The sequence below is a fragment of the Primulina tabacum genome, chromosome 2 (assembly GCF_025594145.1).
Source record: "Primulina tabacum isolate GXHZ01 chromosome 2, ASM2559414v2, whole genome shotgun sequence".
NCBI lineage: Eukaryota > Viridiplantae > Streptophyta > Magnoliopsida > Lamiales > Gesneriaceae > Primulina > Primulina tabacum.
This window is the reverse complement of record NC_134551.1, coordinates 2,422,138-2,444,472: the sequence shown is the minus strand read 5'-3', so window position 1 is coordinate 2,444,472 and position 22,335 is coordinate 2,422,138. Positions and strand designations below refer to the sequence as shown.

The window sequence follows — 22,335 nt, the reverse complement described above, 5'->3', positions numbered from 1 at the left end:
ATTGATGGAAAACCAATGAGTCAGGATTTTCACAACATATGAATTTTTTTAAAATTTTAATTCATGTTTATTTCACAAATAATCTTAAAATTAAATAATTGATTCATTGGTAATTTTTTTTTTTAAAAAATGATCTTTTATCCCAAATGAAAGTATTCAGCAAAATGATTTTTGCTTGATAATTTTCACAATTTTTAACATTCACGATTCCAATATTAATGAATGACCAACACAATTTTTCAAACTACTTCGTATGAATATATTTTTAGTAATTTTAATTTTTGTAAAATTTTAATCAAATCTTATGAATTTATCAATATATCCTCAAATTTTACTTCAATCGATTAAGTCTTCAGTCATGAAGCAGGCAGCAAATTTTTTAAATAGCATTTAAATGGCAGAAAAGAAATCATTATCTATTTTAGGTATCGAGGAAAAATTAATATTTTTGACATAAAAAATAAAATAAAAAATTATGTAAAACTGTCTTATAGATCAATTTTGTGAGATAAATTTCATTTTCGATTTGACTCGTTATTATAAATAGGCAAAACTTGTGTGAGACGGTTTCACGGGTCGTATTTTGTGAGATATATCTTTTATTTGAATCATTCATGAAAAAATATTACTTTTTATGCTAAGAGTATTACTTTTTATTGTGAATATCGGTAGAGTTGACCCGTCTCACAGATAAAAATTCGTCAAACTGTCTCACAAAAAACCTACTCTTATAAATATTGTTCGAATCAATTTATCAAAATAAATACCTATCAAAAAACATTTTAATGGTTCCATTAGAAAATTCGTCACATAACATCACACAAGAGTTGTATGTACATTTGCCAGCGCCACCCTCGGCAACCCGCCTGCTTCAGTATTGACTGTTTAGGGATCCACCGTCACCTCCGCCACAAACCCTCAAAACCCATCAATTCCCTGCGGTTTCTCCCCCTTTTTCGTCACACCCAGGCGTAAATTTTTTATACCGGTGCATAAGGGGTGAGTGAGATCTTGACTTCTGTAAGGCTTCATTTCTTTAATATGTAGCTTTATCAAGAAAGATCTTTGCTGTTTCTGTTTGATTTTTTCATGTTTGTTCACCTCATATGGCTGATCGGTGTGAAAAGTTTGAGTTTTGTTTTTTTGTTATGGATTTTCTAGACTTATTGTGAGAAGATCGTTTGAGTTTGCTGGAGGCTTTGTTGAGATGTTTATTTTTGGGTTTTTCTTTGATATTGTACTGCTGTTTTGTACATTTAATAAATTTACTTCAGTATGATTTTTAAAAATATTTGAAGATGTTTTCTCGTGATCTTGTAAATTTTTTATTCCTAAATGAAATACATTTATGTTGTGGAAAAAAGGTGATGTTTCATCATAATGTTGTTCCTCTTCTCTGATTTTGAATTCGATCTGGAGCCTGGCTGATATTTGTGCAAACTATTAGTGGCAGAGCCAAAGATTTCGTTGATGGTTAAATTAAAGCTCGAAAATTAATTGGAAATATATTGTATTTTGTGTATGTATAATATGTATAAAAAAATATATATTTTTGTGTATACTCTTGATGTAAAATTTAATAGGGAGGGGCGATTGGTCCTCCCCCTCAGCCTCTGCAACAATATAGTTCACGGGTACATGCAATGGTAAGATTCTTGGTGCTTTGACTGATTATTCTTCGACAATTGTGTAAGAAGCTTCAGCTTAATTTACCATTTCTTTATGTAAATGGAATTTTACTGTTGTTTAAATTGTTTGTTTTAGAATCTTTGACACCTTGACTTGGACGCTCGGTCAATATTGGTTTGCTGCTTTGAATAAGTTTGTAATAAGATGATTTTACCGTGGTTGGTGTGCTATGTGAGAGTCACACGTTTATGCACTTTATTTTGATTTTTGTTTACCCCTGTCACCCTGGTTTCTTGGTTTCCTTTCTAAAAGTTAGTGCCTTTGATCATTTTTCTCAATCTTTTTCTTCTGCAAATATTGTTTTGAGTATGATCTTAAATATTGAGTAATCCACGTAATGAGGCGAAAGAGAGTTTTGAGTTCGATTTTAAGTTCTTATAAATGTGATTTATCATCATGGAGCTTCGAGTGAAGGGCAGAGACCAACTTTCTCGCACTTCTCATATTGCTCCAACATCAATAGCTTGGGTACTAGAATCGATGGCAATATTGTCTATTGTCATCGTTCAACAAATAGATGGCTTACATTTAATGCAGAGAAGCATGTGATCAGCATGAACATTTGAGTGGTAGTGATAGTGTGGTGCGAAATTAAAGTTCCGATGCTGCCTTTTCAGGAAATGGCAACTGCTATACTTCCCCTCAGCTGCATGTTCAAAAGTGCCCCAGCTCCACAAAACCGAAACACAAGCACCTTCGTCAAGATCTCTTCCTCTTTGGGTTCTGTGAAGTGGATCACCAAAAGCTTTGGCTTGAAAGCCAAACCAGATTTCAGAGTATCTGCCATGGCAGTATACAAGGTCAAATTAATTGGACCAGACGGCGACGAGTGCGAGTTTGATGCCCCTGACGATGCATATATCCTTGACACTGCGGAGGCTGCGGGAATTGATCTTCCATACTCATGCAGGGCCGGTGCATGCTCCACTTGCGCAGGTAAAATCGCGACAGGTTGTGTTGACCAGTCAGATGGCTCGTTTCTTGATGATGACCAAATGGTGCAGGGCTACTTGCTGACCTGTGTCTCATATCCTACTTCAGATTGTGTGATTCACACTCACAAGGAGAGTGATCTTTATTAAGAATCTGTTTTTGGTTTGTTGTTTCAGGCTTGTTTAATCCAATGCTTCACTGTCCTATTATGCGAGCGGAACATGATGTTATGGCTAGTAATAAATTTGAGCCAACTTGGTTCCAACACCCTGTATCTTAGTATCTGTGTTTCTCACGCATGTATACATCGCAAACGATATTCACAATTGGTTTTATGAGGAAAATAAGATCACCGTATGTCTATATCCACGTAAACATACATATACATACACGAACAATCCATTTTAGGTTTCGGTTTCGATTGCGAGATGGAAAATAAACGAAAGGGTGTAGGAGAAACTCTTTTCGATGTAAACATTTTATTGTGTTTGCTTTATTCTTCCGTATCTCGAGAGCTTTTTGCTATGGTCTAAAAAGGGGTCTTTTTTTAATGATATTCAGTAACCGTTTGATCAATAATCTAAATGTTCGATTTTTTATCAATATTTTTTTTGATTAACATGTTGAAAGTATTATTTTTTATTAAATATGAGCATGATCGATTCATCTCAACGATAAAAATCCATGAAATTATTTCACAATATTTTTATTAAAAAAAATAGTATTCCAACTTGGATACGTCTGTATTATATGATTGTGCATGTAATATATATATTATATTATACATGATTTCCTTCACGTCACTGAATTTATTATTAAATGGTTAAAAACATATACATCTATATTCTGTACTATACTCTATACCATTTATTAAGTATGGCGTCGGGATAGGTTTCACCAAAAATATCATCTTATAAATTAAAAAATACTGGGAAAAAAAAATCAGTACAAGACGACAAAAATATTATAAAATTTATGAAAAAATTAAAATAAAAAATTATACAATATTAAAAATAAACACGAATGTTAAGTACACAATGGTTGAATTTTTTTTTTTTTATTTCCCACGAGAGTCGACGACACCAAGTTGCTCACAACTTCTTTCAAAAAACAGCAAAACATGAATTTTAATGATTGCCAGAATTACCCTTTCATATTATACAAATAGTTTTTAGGGAATTACACATAGAATTTAAATCATTTCTTGTTATTGAAGGGAATGTGATTATTGCACACTCAATCCAACCCTTTTCCCGATTTATTGTCTTAATTTCATTTTGTAAAATAGACTAAAAAAGTGTACATTTTAATTTTTTTTTATTACAATGGGTGAGTTTTTTTATTTATTTATTTTTTAAAAATCAAACCCACACATCTTCCTGTTTATTATATATTTTATGTTAAAATAAATCAGCAAGATCGTTCCTAAGAAATTTTGACCGGGAAAAAAGTGTTTAATTAAATTGTATGAAAATAATATTAGCAAATATTGATTTTAATTTCAACGTCACCTGATTTATTTCAAAGTTTTCTTAGATAAAAAGCATCCATAAAATGAATCCTTAATCCGCCCTTAGTTAGATAAATATTGAGCTTTCCTACCACTTTATGAATCCTTAATCCGCCCTTAGATAAATAAATAAAAAATGATAAAATGAAGTTATAGCTAATTTGAAGAATTCAAAATTCAACTTAAATAATTGAAATCATACCAATTTCACAATCTTTGAATAGGTTTTGCATCGATATAAATTAAGACGAGTAGACGACGGTAGTTGACGTATTACATGATGAGATATTCTTCTTATATTCACGATGTGTTGCATGATTATATGTTTTTATGATGTGTTTATTATCACGTATGAATTCACGCTTGTGCAAATGCGATTGTACATACATTTCTAGAACAACTAATTCGTATATGTCATCGTTCTACTTAAATAGATAACCTAGATGGTTGGATTCTATGGAAAATTAAAACTCATTATAAATAGCGTGTTCCTCTAACGTAGCTGCACTATTTTGCAAAATAGTGCAGCTCCATTTTCCTCTGCGCCAATTTGGCATAAAAGAGTTTACTTTCGAGCCCCGCTCATCTCATCTCATCTCAAGACCCACGTGGGTCACAATTATTAATAAAATATAATATTAATTATATCAAATATAAAATATAATTATAATTATATCACTAAATTTTGAAAATACACATTTGATATCTAATAAAAAAAATTAAATAAATCAAATAAAAAAAATATTTCGAGAATATTTTTTATGGTAAAATTTGAAATAGATAGGTGGTATAAAAAAAAAAGTAAAAAGAAAATGGTGGGGGTAAGCAAAAGTCAAATCTTGGAAATAGGAAAAATGTTCAAATTTTAGATTTTAGACAAAGGCCAAGAAAGAAATGTGATCACAGGTCATTGTTGGAAAACCTGAGGATATAATTGGAAACGCAGGACCATGTCGGTTATCTAATCTTCATTAACTGTAAACCAGTGGAAAGGCGTTTCGATTTTCAAGGTGCATTTGCATTCGCCAAACCTACGGTGGGAAAAAAAAATACGAAATAGGGCGCTTTAGTATTTCAGTTTCACATTGTAGGTAGGTAGCTAGCTAGCTAGCTTCCTTTCAGTAGGAAGACACGGAATTTAATACCATTTAATTTCAATTATTTATTATTTAAACGCGTCGTATAAAACAGAGAACCGATTATAAAGCGGCGTCGTGGCTGAGATTCAAAGAGAGTTGGCATAGCAAATCGCTATGGCCACCTTTTTCTGGGTTCTCCTCTTCCTCCTCACTTTTTCAGGTACTTTTTTTCACATCGCTTTATGTGTGTTTTTTGCTCTTTTACGTTTCACTATCGGCAAAAGACTCTTTTTTGGGTCGAAAGATTGTGTTTGTGTTTTTTCTTTATCGGGAAAATTGAGTTTATGTTGCTTGTAAGTTGTATTTATAAAGGGTAGTGTTTGTTTATGATGTTTTTCACATTAAAAATCAACACAGGTGAGTTAAGAAATGGGTTCTTGGATTTTGAGTTTCTGGGAAAAGGGTTGGTTTTATTCTATTCTCGTGTCTCTCAATTTATTTTCATTCTTTTTAAAATCTTTTTTTATGTTGCTGTAATGGATGTTTACAGAGACTGTGTGTGTTCGAGGTCCAGGATTCTTGGCTAAATACTTCTTTAATTAGTGCAGAGTATATTATGGTTTTGTAGAAATTTTGGATATGAGGTGGTGATTCCAATGAAGGAGATGTAGTGGCTGTGGATTCTTTGATTAAAAAGAAAACAAGTTTTTTTTGTGCATGTCTTTGATTCTCCTAATGGTTATTGATAGTGATGGCGTCTGAATTCAAATCTACAAGTTTGTGTGTTTTTGTTGTTGTTGTTGATTCATTGCTTGTAACTGGTACCATTATTTTTGAAGGTACGTGGGAATGATGTTTCTTGATTTTAGGGAGCAATTCCTGTAAAATGGTATAGATTCTGTTTATCTTTTTCGGTGTTATCCATTACTGAGTTCATAACTGCTTCCAGGTTCATTAGTTTGCGTCCGTGGACTTGGAGTGGGAATCAATTACGGCCAGATTGCCAACAATCTACCACCCCCATCACGTGTCGCCAATCTCCTTAAATCTGTCAACATAAGTAGAGTGAAACTTTATGATGCGGATCCGAATGTTTTATCAGCATTCGCGAACTCAGATGTTGAATTTGTGATAGGATTAGGAAATGAGTATCTTCAAAAGATGACCGATCCTGTTCAAGCTCAATCTTGGATTCAGCAGCGTGTGCAACCTTATATTTCCCGAACTAAGATAACGTGCATCACTGTCGGAAACGAGGTTCTTACAGGCAACGACACTCAGCTAAAGTCACATTTGATCCCAGCGATGCAAACTGTTTATGGAGCTCTGTCAAATATCGGGCTGAGCAAGGAGATATTTGTGACGACAGCTCACTCTTTCGGAATCTTGAGTAACTCCTACCCACCTTCCGCTGGTGCATTTCGACAAGATCTTGCTGAATATATCCAGAGTATTCTCAATTTTCATGCTCAGACAGACTCACCATTCCTTATTAACGCATATCCTTTCTTTGCCTATAAGGATGATCCGGAGCAGATTTCATTGAGCTATGCACTTTTCCAGCCAAATTCTGGGATGATCGACCCCTTAACAAATCTGCATTATGATAACATGTTATATGCACAGATTGACTCCGTTTATTCAGCAATCAAAGCATTAGGCCATACGGATGTACAAGTTAAAGTTTCCGAGACCGGATGGCCATCAAAAGGGGATCAGAACGAGGTGGGGGCGACACCAGAGAATGCTAGACTGTATAACGGTAATTTGCTCAGACGGATAGATCAAAGTCAAGGGACTCCGGGAAAACCATCAGTACCTGTTGACATATACTTTTTTGCACTATTTAACGAGGATTTAAAACCTGGTCCTTTGTCTGAAAGGAATTATGGATTATACTATCCTGATGGTACTCCTGTCTATAACATTGGTTTGCAAGGATTTCGTCCGCGCATGGATTATTCATCTTCAGAAAGAAACGTAAGGAAATGTGTAAATTTACTCGTGTTGTGTTGCTTCTTTTGCTACTTACACATTTTCACAACTTATATTTGACAGGGTTTGACAAATGTTACTCTTACTTTTCAGGTCATATCTTTTTTCATTTGTTTTGTTCTTTCCATGGCATTTTCATTATGTGCTTTATAGCCGAGGATTTGTCTCACCACCGTAACGGAATGAAGAAGATGCTAATCTTCCCAGTTCTTTTTCCAAGGATATTTCGGAGGTAAGTTACCTAAATAGTTTTCTACTTTTCTTATTTTGAAGTTATTAAGTGTAAAAGGGCCAGCCAACTTTTTTATTGGTGTGGAAGTTCGTTTTTCGAGTTTGAGTCATGATTTACCCAACCCACTCGCCCTTCAAGAAATATCAAGCGTTCAAGGGATATGTTCTGCAATAATGCAAATGAATCTCATTTTGACGGTATTGATATATTTTGTATTTTCTTGAGAGAAGTCCATTTCAAGCCTCTATCATGAAAGAAACCCCCATCGCTTCCAAGTTGTGCAATTTTTATTCTTTAATTAAAAAAAAAAAGTCTTTTTTGTCTCTAGCTTTATGCCTACATCATGAAATGAGATTTATTTCTATGTTGCATCTCCAAGAAGCTAAGTAAGATATATTATTTTTCTATGGTATCAGTATCATCCTAATGGCTGGTGGAATAGAGAGGTCTACAGTGTATATCTGCCCTTTATGTCATTTTACTTTCCGAGACGGTGTTGGCTTCTCAAGCTCCAAAACACCACTTCATATAACGAAATTCTTTTGAATTTGATCTTAGATTCATTTGTTCTAGATATTTCATGGGATTTCAATAATTTCTTTAACAACCTACTCTGGAGATGTAACCAGTGGTCCCATGTGCAACCGTCCCTCTGCAAACTAAAAAATCTTACTAGTTTCAACCCCCATATGCACCTAGATTTCTTGGATCCTCTTCTGGCTGTACCTCAATATGTTGCTTGAACCACAAAGGTGAATGTGATGGCTTTCATTATCGTGGAGCCCAGTTAGCCATTTTTTCTTTGTAGAGTCTTACATCAGTGATTAAGTAGGATAAGATAGAAAAATAGACAAATCCCTTTTGATTAGTTCATTTCATATACCAAATTTCAACTGCAATTGGCAAGATAATATTGAACTGATAATCTGACTTTTTGTCGTTTATTCTTGATTTAAACATGGTTTAATTTATCATTTGTTAATTAATAATTGATCTTTACTCAAAAGAAAATTGTCGTGTTGTGTGTAGATAAACAAAACAAGATGACTAAAGATATAACAAACCTTTGTGTTGTTTGGTATAGACCATCTCTCCAATTGTTAAACCGGATTAAAACACCTTGCTTATGTGGAGAAATTATCTGCTAGTTTCATAAACTAGTCGTCTCGTCTGACACACGTGTTATGTGCATGTATAGTTAAAATTATTGTTATATGGGGCGACAAAAGCGTAGGTAAATTTGGATTTCATGGATTGGGAGAAGGACACTGCAAAAGGGAGTTCAAGGACCGTTCGAAATCCATTTTTTAAAAATCGAAATCGACAGATAATACCTATTATATACTAAAAGATTACATTAACTTGAGTTGAATTCCGGGTTTGAAGATCGATGTTTTTGTGGTTGCAGGGTAAAGTCGACAATGTGTTCATCAGTGGCTTAGAGGTTTTTGCATGCAGCAGATAGGAGATTTTATACTTTGGGAAATTTAATTATCGAATACCTTATTCATTCAGACTTTACAGTAATTAGTGACCTTTGAACTTTTCATACAGTAGAATTTTATTTATGTACACTATAATTTCCAGCTTGCATCAGTTACTTTAGGCATATCAGAATTATATACACTACTTTTTTCAAGTTACATGTACACAGCGTAATTTCGTGATAGTTATTGAAATATGGTATTTGAGTTGCTATGTAATTTAATAATAATAATAATATTACTATTATTATTAAAAAATAATTGAATTAAATCAATTTATGATAATAAAATAAGAAAGTGACAGAATCCAAACATGGTCGGCTTGTGAGTTTGGTCTGCTTTTTCCTTTGGTTTCCTTTATTCCATATGATATTGGTCGGGAGATGATTACGTATTTGATTCGAAGAGCTGATCGAGTAATATTTTATTTTATTTCTTTGGCTCATAGCCTTAGCCTGATATCCACTAGGTAAATGTGCTGATAAAGTCAATGAGCGATTATCCAGTTTGATTTTTTTAATACAAGATGTCTTTTTTTCGATATTCTATTTAATTGAATATTTGAATTAAACTTATATTAAAATTTAATTGAAAAATCTGATCATTTATTTATTTATTTAAAATAGTTAGAGGAGGTGAACATCATTTTTTGAAATTGTCTATTCTCTTAAACGCCAAATTTCTAACCAAAATATATCGTTTTTAAACTCAAATATAAGAAAATACAGTGCTTAAATAATCCGAATCTCGATTAAAAATAAAACTATATCTGGGAATCGTGCTTGTTTGGATATCCATCACATACTTCCGTTTTCTTGTCTATTTTTTTAATTCTATTATATTGTCACCAAATAGAATAAGGTAGAATGTCTAAAATAACTCAGTAAGGTAATATTCAAATTGGCGGAGTAGTGTGAGCGTGATATCAAATGCTAACTAATGTGATTTTCTCCTACAAACACTTGTTAAAACACGTTGCACGTGACTTGCTTAGTGCGGTTTATCTTACTGACGTGATTTGTAATTGAGTGCATTAAATCCGAGAGTTTTTTTAGTGTGTATTCGAAAAATAACTATGCGAGTTTCCGAAAACAAAAAGACGAACTAAAACAACAATTTTTTTATATAAATGTTACATAAAATTTGTTTGCTCTTGCCAGAATTAATATAGAAAATAAGATATGTTAGATGGAACTTACCAAGGGGCAATCACCAAAGCGTGTGAACTTAGCTGGTGGGCGTACTATTAACATAAAACAAAAAAAAATCAGACGAATCATTCATAATTATTAATTTTTAGAATAAGACCCTTCCTTGTGACCCCCCATCTACTCAATTTAATTCACTCTAGCAAACAATTTTTTGACGAGCTACGAAAATGGATATTCTACATGAAAAATAATTTACTTTATATGCAATTTTTTTTAAAAAAAATATTCGAGATTTAAATTATTCAATGTCTCTCACATAGATAGAGCTATTGTTCCAAATCAACAGGTTTCCGTCTTGGAGAAAAGACGAGAAATAAGGTATTGAGTGGTTGTGTGATTTAAAAAAATTGAATTTTAATTAAATCAGTATAACTAGTTTTTTTTTATGTTATGATTAATATTTGTCTTCGGAATTGATAGATGAGACATGGTATACTTGAGATTTCAAACCACTCAATTTTATATCGAGTTTTTATTAGAGACTAGAGCAAGATAATGTATATTAGAGTTTTTATTTGTTAAATTGAAATTATGTTTTTATAATAAATTCTTATAATTAATGATAAATTGATTAAATATTATTATTATTTTGTGAGTAAATATCAAATAATATACTTCTATTTCTGCTTTTTTTTATAAAAAAATATAACAGTTAATTAAATTAAAATGTTTATAATTTTCAGCCGGAGAGCACTAAAATGGCCATCTGCTCTGCAAGTTGTTAGTAATGCCTGCTTCCATGCATTAGTTTCTAGTTTATGCATATCAAAAAATAGGACAATTTATTAAGGAATATTTCGTATTCAAGCTGTTCGGTTCTCACACTAGCACATCCACATGTTGAAATTAACTAACTTCATTGCAATAGTTGCTCACCTTCACAACACTTTAACCGACTCGAAAATGGCGAACAAATTAAAAGGAATCAATTGTGTATGGTAATTTTGTTGGTGATATCAATGGAATACAGGAAATAGTTTAGACAGAAAAGTCGAGGCGAGAATTCGACTCTTCAAAGATCATCTATGCCGCAACAGTGTCTGTCAAATCTGCCAAAGATGGCCTTCAGAAATCAGAAGCAAGAAGTCATTGCAAAGCACTCACGTCTGTGACCTAACCCGAAGACAACGTATGAGGAAACAATGCATCATTCCCCACTCAATTTCTAAGCTGGAAAACGTGCATGAGTTGTAGCATTAGTAATATCTAATAGTGGGAAATTACATTCGTTTTTCTTCTGATTTTCTCGTCATATTAACTCCCAGACACATTCGAATCAATGCTACATCTAGACTCGTAAAGATATACAAAAGCGTTCATCTTGAGTCCTCGACGCCTAATGTACGACCATCATATGAACTAGAACTTGTCCATATGTCATGCAGGTAAGATTACCGACACTAAATTACAAGCAAATCATATGAAAGATACATTTTAATGTTACTGATAACAAATCTAATTTTACTTGGAGTTCTAACATTTCTAACACCAGTAACATAAATTTCGAGCGTAATAGTTCTCCCCCTCTCCTCTCCTCTTCCTCTTCCTCTTCCTCTTCATCGTTTCCACTCCCCATTATTTTTTTATTAGTTCTACATCTTTCATAGAGTTCATGAAATTTGTAAAATTCATAATAAAAAATTGTAATTTTGGTCACTTATATTTCTATATTTGTTATTATGATCATCTACGTCGACAAATTTTAGTTTTAATCATGTATTTTTCAAGTTTTGATAATTGTAGTCATTTTTTCGCTGGAGTCCTAATGTGACAAATACTTTAGTCCACGTCGGCATCACATCAGCGCTATATGTACTAAAACTACTACATAATCGAGTTAAGGCTAGATGTTGATGCAACTTATAACGAGAACTTGAACAACTTTGCTGTAGAACGGGTGGTACATAACCATGAAGGCTAACCAATGATAGCTTTTAGGAAGAAAATCCGGAAACCTCACTCGGTCGTCTATGGAGAACTGGCTGCCATTGATATCAGAATGAAGATCGTACGGGAACATAACCTCCTTATCAATCAAATTACATCGGACTCTCTATTGGCAGTACAAGCAGCCACTCAACTAAAAGAGGACATTAGCTATGTTGGCACATATGCTTTATATATCAGACGATCTTTGAGTTAACATAGCTAAACTATTTTAGATCACATTCGGCGCACAACAAACGCCGTTGCAGATTCAGTGGCGTCTTTTGCTATTTTCAACAAACTTCCTTTGTTTGGAAGCCCGAGGATTTTTCTCATTGATTTTTAAATCTTGTAACCAATGATATTTTTCTTAATCTCGATAATTTTACAAGTTTTGCAATTTAAAAAAAACTACTACATAATCAAATATGACGAAGAAAATGAAATTTAATAATATAAATGATCAAAATCGCAAAGAGACAAATCTATATAAAGAAAACTCTCCTTTTTACAAATAATAACTAATAGTAATGAGAAGATATAAAAACAAGAACCAACGTTTAGAATTTTTTTTTTAAAAAAAGAAAGGATAAGATTAATATCAACATCCAAAATGGAAGCGAAAAACAAAAATGGGTCCAAAACAAAGACAAAAATGAATAGCTTAGACCAGACATGAAGTTAAGCTTCGCACCCTTTCTATTGGGTCTAAATCAACGTGTTGTGAGGTAAGTCTAAACCCAATGAACGGGCCTAAAAATGGGTCCGAGCTAGAATTATAGTACATATTATTAATAATAAATTATCTAAATTGTACATGTGCACTATTCAACTTCTTGCGTTGATTGAGATTTGAGAAACTCTCCAATTTATTACTTCAATAAAAATCTTCTGACAATTTTTCAGGTGAATGATATATTTTATGAATATTTAAAAGTATTTAAAAAGTTTTAGAAAAACATTTTATCAAATCTTTCTTTGATTCTTAAAGTTAAATGTCCTCAATATTAACTATTTAAATTTATCCCATAATCTCTCTTCCTTTTTTTTTTTTTTTCGATTTCATTTTTTCCCCGACAACATAATGTATTCAAGATTTATCTAAGGCTGTGTTTGGAACTGAAGAATTTGGATATGAAGAAAAAACATGTTCGGATGAATTTGAAATATACTATTATGATTCAAAATTAACTATTTGAGATTTAAAGTTCATTATCCAGTGAATTTGTGAAAACAAATAAATTGATTTATTATTATGGATTTAAAATCTATAATTTCAAATTCATCGATTCAAATGAAGCCTAACTGATGACTCAAACTTATAACATTAATCCATCAATTAATATAACTCAAAACGTTAATCGATCGAATAAGAAAATCTCTTAATTACAGTCAAATCCTGTTTGTCGAAAGTAACAATTAAGTTCAATCAGTCAGTCAAATTCTAGTTGTAATTAATGTCCACATATTATGTACTTACTTTCACAATTTTTCTTTCCCTTTTTTTTTTTCCTACAGCGGTTAATATATAATTTTTTAAGTGTTGATATTTTTTAGCAAAGGTTTTTATAAGATTATTTACAATTAGTTATAGCAGTTTTTGAGTAGGGTTATTTGTTATTTTAGTGTACAATATTTTCATAAATTTTCATTAATAATTATATTAGGCTGTATAATTACTTTGCGTATTATATTTATATTTTGTAATTATTGTTCAGTGTGATTTTTTTGAGAGAAACAGTGATGCAACTGTAATGCGTGATTTTTTAAAATTTTAATCGAATGAAATATAATAGTTGCGAGTAAGTTATAATTTATAAAATAGACATGTATCGTAATTTTTATTAAATAAACAATATTTTTATAAAACATGACCATTTTGTTAAGTTTCAATTGATGTCACAAAGTAAGATTATTAAGATTTCCATACTTTTTATATAATATGAATATAAAAAAATGGTGACATCAAAACTAGTTATTGCATACTTCAGCGAAAGTAATTCGTTTGTATCTTTATTTTTTATCAAAAAAATTCTCGTGAGACAGTTTTATATGTCAGTTATGTGAGATATATATTTTATTTCAGTTATTTTTGAAAAATATTATTTTTTAAGTCAAAATTATTTTTTTTATTATAAATATAGACATGACTGACGTCTCACAAATAATTCTGGATGCAATTGATCATATATTTATGTTTTTTTATGAATAATCAATCATACTTTTACTTTTGAAATGGATCCGTGATTTTACTTTGTTTTCATTATTACCCATAAATAGGTGAAACGTAATTTAGTTTTTGTATTAAAAATATAGAGTATATTTCTTGTGATTGATCATCCTTACTGATACTCACAATAAAAATATAACTCTTAACATAGAAAGTAATATTTTTTTATGGATGACCCAAATAAGATATTCGTCTCACAAAATACGATTTGTGAAACCGTTTTACACAAATTTTTGTCAAAAATATAATATTTAAGACAGCAGAACCAAAATCTACCCAAAAACAATTTTAAAAAATAAAATTAAATAATTCTGTTCATGATTGTCACGTCTTAGATGCCATCACCATTCACCACTCCTTCCATTCCACTCCACCAACTTCGACTTCCAATCCACCACATTTCTTAAAAAAAATCTCTATTGAAATTTCCCTCCAAAGCAGACCCCCATTTAATCAAAAAGACCATTTCTTTCTTTAATTGTGCAGCAAATCTTTTAATTTCAGAAATCCAAACGAACCCATCTGTTTTTCTTGAATAAAAAAAGAATCTTAGCAGAGAAAGTGTTGAAAGAGCACATTTTTTTGAGTCGTTCAACTTTTATAGCGATGACAGAGGTGCTCCACTCCCCCTCGTCGTCATCTTCTCCTTCAATATCCACGCCTACCCACAATGCCACACTGTTTCAGACTCAGTCATATTTGGGTGATGAGGTGATTTCTGGGCTGGCGAGGGATAATAACATAGAGGAAGATAATAGGGCGGCGAGGGAGAAGAGGGAGAAGGAGAGGAGGGATCAGTTATCTCTTCTGGCCATTCTAGTTACTCTGTTTAGAAAGAGTTTTTGGGTGGCCTGCAAGACGGAGAGGGCTGATTTTTCTGCAGCCGGTGGCAGTGGTGGTGGTGGGGTTATGGAGATCGGATGGCCCACCGATGTACAGCATGTTAATCATGTTACTTTTGATAGGTTTAATGGGTTCTTGGGGTTGCCTGTTGAGTTTGAACCTGAGGTTTTAAGGAGGGCTCCTAGTGCTAGGTTTGTTTTTTCTCGTGTGAATCCTGTAATTTAGGTTAATTTTGACTAGTTTTTTCATATTTTAGTGTTACAATCGTTATGGTATTCTTGAGTTTTAGGTTTGCATAATTAATGCATAATGTATCATGGTAAATAATCCGATTTCTTTGGAACTTTACCATCTTTGGTGGATTATCAAGTTATAACGCATTGTATTAAAATAACTTAGACCTGGAATGTGCTCATTTTATGCAGAACGGATTATCAGAATTCTGTGAATAACTATATTTCTCTAATTTTCCTTGTTTTGCTTGACTCATTTATAGCATTGTGTTCTCAAAAAGAATTTTTTCCCTAACAAACCTTTCATCCTGTCAATCTATGTTCTGGTTTTCTTGCTGTTTGTGATTCATAAATTCAGAATTTATAGTTCTGTTTGTGTCCCTCAAACTAAATTTTTGATATTTATGATAGATTGCTGTTGATTTAGTCGACGACTTTAAATGGATGAAGATTATAATTGTTATAATCCTCGATATTTCCCACATCACCTGTAACGACACTTTTAATTATCTGCCTTAGATTTTAGTTGAAAAGTAGTTGTACAAAGTGTTGTGATAACTGCTTTCATGTCTGCTTCATAGGTGGCTACTTTCATTGGACTATAAGTCTACATTTACCATGGAAGCTGTAACAAATTTTATTCTATGAATATTGCTTTCACTCGTTAATTGTCGAATGATTTTATATTTTATCTCCATTAATACTTTCTCACAAATATTTAATATTTATTCAACTCGTTGCAGAATTGGTATTTTGGTTAGTGTTCTTCCTGATTTGGTTGCATTGCGTGAATATATATTACTGGTGAAAAGAAAATGGATTCCGATTATCAAATCTAGTAATTTTTTAATCTTCAAAGAAATATGTAACTTTTGACGCTAAATTCTCCGAATGCAGAGATTTTACTTTAGAAGGTGGTGAATCCCAATTACTTTTGAGGTTAATTTTTCAGTCAGGGTTATGATTTCTCGTGTCCTGTGAAAATCCTTGGTTCATTGATGTGTCAAATTCTTGATCTCATCAACCAGCTAAAGATATTTTTTCATATCATATGACATTGATAGAGGTTTTTGATGCAGTTAAGAATAAGTATTCTCATCAGTTATAATTTAGTTCTTTTTCTTTGAAAGAACAATAGGAGAAGTTGTCTCGATAAAACTTATGAGCTTTTCATTCCACGTGGCTTGTTCAGTACTGCAACGTGCTTGTTTTATGTGATTCACTAAAATATCTTTCAAACTCCAGTATAAATGATCTCAATATGCATTTGAAATTTCAATATAATTGGCCATTTAGTATTTTTTGTTTGTTGCGAAATAACAAAAGATAGTTTTTGTGAATTGGTAATCTACCATTTGTTACCCCAAAATTGTAACTTTTGGTCTATTCTAAAGGGAATTGCTCTAATTATAATGTTGGTTATCTTAATTTACCGAATCTCTTTCAGATGGCATCCCCAATAAATCTTCAATGATAGCTCAAATATCAAGGCGTTATGTTACCACATTTTCTTTTTGTAGATTATGCAACTAAGTAAAATAATTGAAATTTTCTTGATCCTGAAAGTGCGCATTTTTGGTACTTTGTATGTCATTGTGATTTTCACCTCTATCATTGTCAGTTTTAGCATAGTTCCACTCTGAACTTTTGGTTTTGGAATCTATGCACAGTGCCACTGTTTTTGGAGTTTCTACAGAGTCCATGCAGCTGTCTTATGATCCACGTGGTAATAGCATTCCAACTATTCTCCTGCTTATGCAGAGGCATTTGTATTCCCAAGGTGGCCTGCAGGTGCATCATAGTATTTGTCGTAAAGATCATAAAAATAAAGACCACATCAAGGGAAATTAAATGCACAATAAACTAACATTGGCCAAAAATATAATTGTGGTTGCTCTTTCTGGTTACGTATTGTTACAACACAATTATTATTGGAATTATGTATGCAGGCAGAAGGTATATTCAGAATAACTGCAGGAAACAGTCAAGAGGAATATGTGAGGGACCAATTAAACAGGGGAGTGATTCCAGATGGCGTTGATGTACACTGTTTGGCTGGCTTGATCAAGGTAACTAAATCTTGAGAAAGATGCCATTAGAAATCAAATAAATATATCTTAAATTGGATTTGGAATATAACAAAGATCATGACCTTACCGAGATACGATTTAACTTTGTAGGTTATACCAAAGATTTCATATTGTTTGTCCTTAGATATATTCCCTTACATAGTTGTCAAAGGCAAGCACGGCGAGAGGCGCCACCAGGCGAGGACCCAAGCGCATCGATTAACTAAGGCGAGCCCAGATGCTCGCTTGGTCTAGCCTTGAAAGGCCACTCAGGCGCACTTAAAGCACATTTGAGTGAATTTTTTTAATTACTTGTTTAAAACGAAAAACCCAAACCCGAACCCTAACAACCCAACGCCGGAATAAGAAGAAGAGAACGCTGAACAAAAGAATGATTTCTTTAGATGAGCATCTATATCCATAACAACCAGAAAAAGATCGATCACATATTTTGGATGAAGACGAAGAAGAAATTGATGTTGATAAAAAAATGATGAAGACCAAGGAGAATACAAGTCCGAAAGTTCTGGGAACTCAGATGATTCGATGGAAGAAGATGAACTTGATTTGTATGATTGAAGAATTTTAATCATATTACTAATTACTATGAACTTATTAATTATTTTTTGTTTTGAGTGACATTGTGACTGAATTATTTCATATTTTAATATATTTATTCTAAGATTAATATATTTTTTTAAAAAATAAAAATAATGCGCTTTGCTTCAGTAAGACACGCGCCTCGCCTTGCGCTTGTGGCTCCATGGCTTCTGTGCGTCTCGGTGTGCCATGTGCCCTTGACAACTATGTTGGCTTATAAAGTTATAAGGCGGTGATAAATAAAGTTTAAACCCTCAGGTTATTGATTGTCTCTATGTTCGCACTACATACTTCTCTTATTTTAGAGTTCAGCTGATATATTTTCTTTGTTGAATTCTTATTTCCGTGAATTCGTTCTATGTATTCAAGAAAAAGAACACGTGTGCTCAGATAGCCTTCACTAAAAATTGAAGTTAATTTTGTTCTCTTCTGCGCATTTTTAGCTTAACGACATCTTCATGCGATCCTTATAGGCTTGGTTCCGAGAACTCCCTAGAGGGGTGCTGGATTCTCTTTCACCCGAGCAGGTGATGCAATGCCAGTCAGAAGAGGACTGTGATGCCCTCGTAAGGCTCCTACCCTCAACAGAAGCATCGTTGTTGGATTGGGCTATCAATTTAATGGCTGATGTTGTACTAAAGGAACATCTAAACAAGATGAATGCTCGAAACATAGCAATGGTGTTTGCACCTAACATGACACAGGTATGAAGCTGTAGTATGTCGTAAATGGATCCATCTCATGGTGTCATTTCAAAAATCATTTTCTGGATTAGATATATCAATTTGTTTGAGTTCCGTTGAGTACTTAAAGAGCATCTCTCTTTATTTCGTAGAAAGAAATTAAATAGAAGCATTACACTGTTTGGCTGACTATATATTTTTTATTTTTCTTCTAAGGGAATTTAATACAAAAACCTTTTTTTTAAAAGGCTTTTTTTTTGGCTCCCAGAAAAATTTCTCAATCCAGACACCATCCATGGCATATCATATCATCACATTTGCAGTTCTTTTGTTCTTTAACAAAGTTGTACTGTACTGTCTGACTTGCTATCTTGTTAATGAATTTCGGTTTCATGATAAAAAAAATATCACGTTTGCACTTTTGTTTTTGCAGATGGCCGATCCACTGACTGCTTTGATGTATGCTGTTCAAGTGATTAACTTCCTAAAGACACTGATAGAGAAAACTTTACGAGAAAGAGAAGACTTTGTGATAGAACCAGCTCCTACACCTGACGTCGAGCCTTCGGATGACGATGGAAATCAGACTTCTTCACTACTCGGCCATGAAAATCCTGCTAAGCCGAATGAAGAGGCAATTCAGGAGTTTTTGGCCGAGGACCCTGGTTTAGACTCCGATTCTGAGACAAACCATGTAGAAGACATATCTGATGAAGATTATCTCAGTTACTCAACTTCAACTGAAGAATCTGATGATGATGTGTCGTGTGAAACTCCTGATCAAGTGTATAGAGTTTCCAGTGCAAAAGAAGCTATCGAAGAGAACAAAATGATCAAAACAGGAGGCCAATCAAGCAATTCCAACCTGAGAAAGCCCGAATCAAGAATTTATAGCCTGCAAGCTGTAGATTTGTCCATCAAAACTGATGACAAGAACAAAGAAATAAGCAATTTGAGCCGTATAAATTCAATAATCGAACGGTTTGAAGCTTGGCGTTGAACACAAGTTCAAGATTATCTCCTTCCGCTGACTGATTTTATGATTGCTTCCTTTTATCCAGTTCTAAATTGAGTGAAACATGTCCAAACCTGGTATGTTTTTACTTATTACTGTTACTGTGAAATTTCTTAATATGTGTTGTGAATTCTAAGACGTGAGATTCGTTCAATTTGAATCTAGAACTACTTTCTTTCGATCCACATGAAGGACCACGATAGAGACATGGAATGTGATTCACACACTAAAGTGACCAAAACCACTAGGCAATCATGTTCTAGATTTTTACAGTCTTGTAGATACTGTTTGGAGTTGTCGGCATCTCTGTTTGCTTTATATAATATAAGATTTCTGCCTGGAACTTTGAAAATTAAAAACAGGAATTGAATTTGAACTTTTCTAGATTGAAAAATATGGTAGTTGAGATGACCAATGTAGTGCTATGAGATATTGATGTCAAAGATTCATGTTTTCTTGCCAATCACATCCAAGTTGAGCATGCATAACAAGCACTACACCACGATTGGGAAAATAGTCAACATGTCTTCTAAATTAGTTTATTTTGTGTTTTAGTCTTGTAAGTGAGGTTATGACTTTTGTTTTGTTTTTTTGTTTTTTTTGCCAAAGTGCTCACTTGGTTTTAGAAAATGTCGATGTCATATCGAGAAATTGACACGCCACATCAACACTCTATTAAAAAAACTAGAAGACAAATTACAACTTAAGTTATATGATCAAAACTTAAATTTGAATACTTTCAAGATCAAAACACAAAGTTGACAAACTTAAAGGACCATTTCAGCTGTTATTACCACCATGATTATAATTTTAATGAGGAAGAAAAATGTTCTAACTTTGTTAGCATGCAATAATTTTTACAGGAAAGGAAGATGTTGGATGTAATATTTGTTATTACCAACTATTATTTGCTAGTCTTGTTCGACCAGTTTGATATAAAAAGAAAAAAAGAAGAAGAAGCTAACTAGTATCATTGAAACTTAAATAGCATATCAGGGAAATGACATAAACTAATTCACTTTCACTAGTCAAGTTGGATCCAACAAGAAATTTAGCGCACTCCTAGTCTATCAACGAAGATGTTGAGTTTCATCCTCCCACAGGGGCATTATATTTAAGATAAACCCATTAGTCATTGCTGGCTTAACTTTTTTTGCATATGAAGTGAAGCATGGCATGTTTAGCATTAGTCAAATCAATGCAAAATAATCAAAAAATTATAAGGAATTTATATAATTAGGTACTAGGTAGTGATATATATATAGACCCATATATCTAATATTTAACAAAGGCCAAAGATAAGGAAAAGATAGAGAATCTTAAAAATTGTGAACACCGCATTCAAAAGCTCCATAACCACCCATCCTTATTCCACTCCCCAACTTGCATAAATAGCCTCATCCCTTGACTTTATCAGCAGCTACTAGTTCACACCCTTCTTTGTGCATGATCACACACACACGTTTTCAATCATCAAGATATCGTATTGTTTCCCATCTCTACTTTTTTCCCATCAAGAAAATAACTAAGAAAGCACTGAAAAGTTGAAACCATGGCAACCTGTGGTGGCCTAGATCACATCTTTGAGAAGCCACTGCTGGAAAATCCAACACTTCTTGAATCTCTCTCATCATGGAAACAGATCAAATCCATGAAACCTATTGACGATTCTTCCTTCACCGAAATATTCGGCGAATTACATTTCAAAGAGAAAAGCCATGTTCATTTCTTACCAGAATCCTCCTCGAATTCTACACTTTTTGCCGGGAAGGATGATCCCGACCAGGAGAAGCATGAAAACAAGCTCTTTACATCAAGTTACTGTTATCCCTTCAACCAGAGAAAGCAGTATTACAAGAATAATGATGGCTTATCTCTATGCACAGAAGGACTCGGGTTCGAAAGTTCGGATGATGTTGACGATTTGTTGAACAATGATCATGCTTGTCGTAACGATTATCAGCAACATGAAGACAGAAAGGTTATCACGAGAAACATTAAATCCTCAGAAAATTATCGCTTTAATAGAGGGGAGTTCCCTCCACCGATTTCTTGTATTGGCAGGAGTGGACAACCTGGGGTTTGCTTCAAATCATACAAGCAAGATGGCAGATTTATTCTCAAGGGGATAAGGATCCCAACTCAGGAACTTTTACATGCCTGCCGCGAGAATGGATGTTTGAAGTTGCAGTTTATTAAGTCTGATGATGAAATTCTTGATGAAGATGTTGAAGATTCTCAAGAAAAGTATGCGGATGAAGAACAAGAGATCAATGCAGAAACATACCACTGCAGTTTATGATTTCAATTTCTCTTGTATATATAAAATTTCCAGGAATCGTGGAAACGATATCCAGGATGCAAGGAACCAATAAAGAAATTGATTTCCTGCGTGGGGGATCCATTTCTTGTTTTTATAAGTTGGGAGGTGGTTTGATTCGATTGGATCTGAACTCAAAATTTCGTTCGATCCATTTCTTTTAGATTTTTTTTAGTTGGAGTAGGTCTCCTATTTCTTTCTTCTGAGTATCGATCCTTTCATCATATCACGTCTACATATCCATGAAAAGGGTCGATCCGATCCAATTTGATCCATAATTTTA

The 22,335-nt window shown here is 33.2% G+C and overlaps 3 protein-coding genes across 4 annotated transcripts; all 3 read left to right on the top strand.

The window, feature by feature from the left end:
* The first annotated feature begins 793 nt into the window (after positions 1 to 793).
* LOC142524549 (ferredoxin, root R-B1-like) lies at positions 794 to 2,979 on the top strand. Of its 2 annotated transcripts, none has more exons than XM_075628597.1 (2): positions 794 to 1,020; positions 2,307 to 2,979. In XM_075628597.1, exon 2 carries the CDS (start codon positions 2,310 to 2,312, stop codon positions 2,769 to 2,771), a length of 462 nt encoding a protein of 153 aa, XP_075484712.1. In that variant the 5' UTR covers positions 794 to 1,020; positions 2,307 to 2,309; the 3' UTR covers positions 2,772 to 2,979. The 2 variants fall into 2 exon arrangements, with proteins under 2 accessions (XP_075484712.1, XP_075484704.1); XM_075628589.1 differs by having other exon boundaries at positions 796 to 999.
* Positions 2,980 to 5,142: 2,163 nt separating this feature from the next.
* Positions 5,143 to 9,081, top strand: LOC142524540 (glucan endo-1,3-beta-glucosidase 14-like). The gene is made up of 4 exons (XM_075628577.1): positions 5,143 to 5,431; positions 6,161 to 7,191; positions 7,300 to 7,438; positions 8,847 to 9,081. The coding sequence occupies exons 1-3, from the start codon at positions 5,386 to 5,388 to the stop codon at positions 7,357 to 7,359; spliced, it is 1,137 nt and encodes a 378-aa protein (XP_075484692.1). The 5' UTR covers positions 5,143 to 5,385; the 3' UTR covers positions 7,360 to 7,438; positions 8,847 to 9,081.
* A 5,546-nt stretch (positions 9,082 to 14,627) lies between these two features.
* On the top strand, positions 14,628 to 19,917 carry LOC142524533 (rho GTPase-activating protein 1-like). The gene is made up of 5 exons (XM_075628564.1): positions 14,628 to 15,323; positions 17,036 to 17,156; positions 17,315 to 17,434; positions 18,508 to 18,738; positions 19,151 to 19,917. Exons 1-5 carry the CDS (start codon positions 14,896 to 14,898, stop codon positions 19,715 to 19,717), a joined length of 1,467 nt encoding a protein of 488 aa, XP_075484679.1. The 5' UTR covers positions 14,628 to 14,895; the 3' UTR covers positions 19,718 to 19,917.
* Positions 19,918 to 22,335: the final 2,418 nt, after the last annotated feature.

Coding starts and splice junctions, on each gene's coding strand:
- LOC142524549 (XM_075628597.1), top strand. CDS start 2,310: ATGGCAACTGCTATACTTCCCCTCAGCTGCATGTTCAAAAGTGCCCCA.
- LOC142524540 (XM_075628577.1), top strand. CDS start 5,386: ATGGCCACCTTTTTCTGGGTTCTCCTCTTCCTCCTCACTTTTTCAG. Junction 5,432..6,160: donor CTTCCTCCTCACTTTTTCAG/GTACTTTTTTTC, acceptor AACTGCTTCCAG/GTTCATTAGTTTGCGTCCGT. Junction 7,192..7,299: donor ATTCATCTTCAGAAAGAAAC/GTAAGGAAATGT, acceptor CTTACTTTTCAG/GTCATATCTTTTTTCATTTG.
- LOC142524533 (XM_075628564.1), top strand. CDS start 14,896: ATGACAGAGGTGCTCCACTCCCCCTCGTCGTCATCTTCTCCTTCAATA. Junction 17,157..17,314: donor ATTCCCAAGGTGGCCTGCAG/GTGCATCATAGT, acceptor TTATGTATGCAG/GCAGAAGGTATATTCAGAAT. Junction 18,739..19,150: donor TTGCACCTAACATGACACAG/GTATGAAGCTGT, acceptor TTGTTTTTGCAG/ATGGCCGATCCACTGACTGC.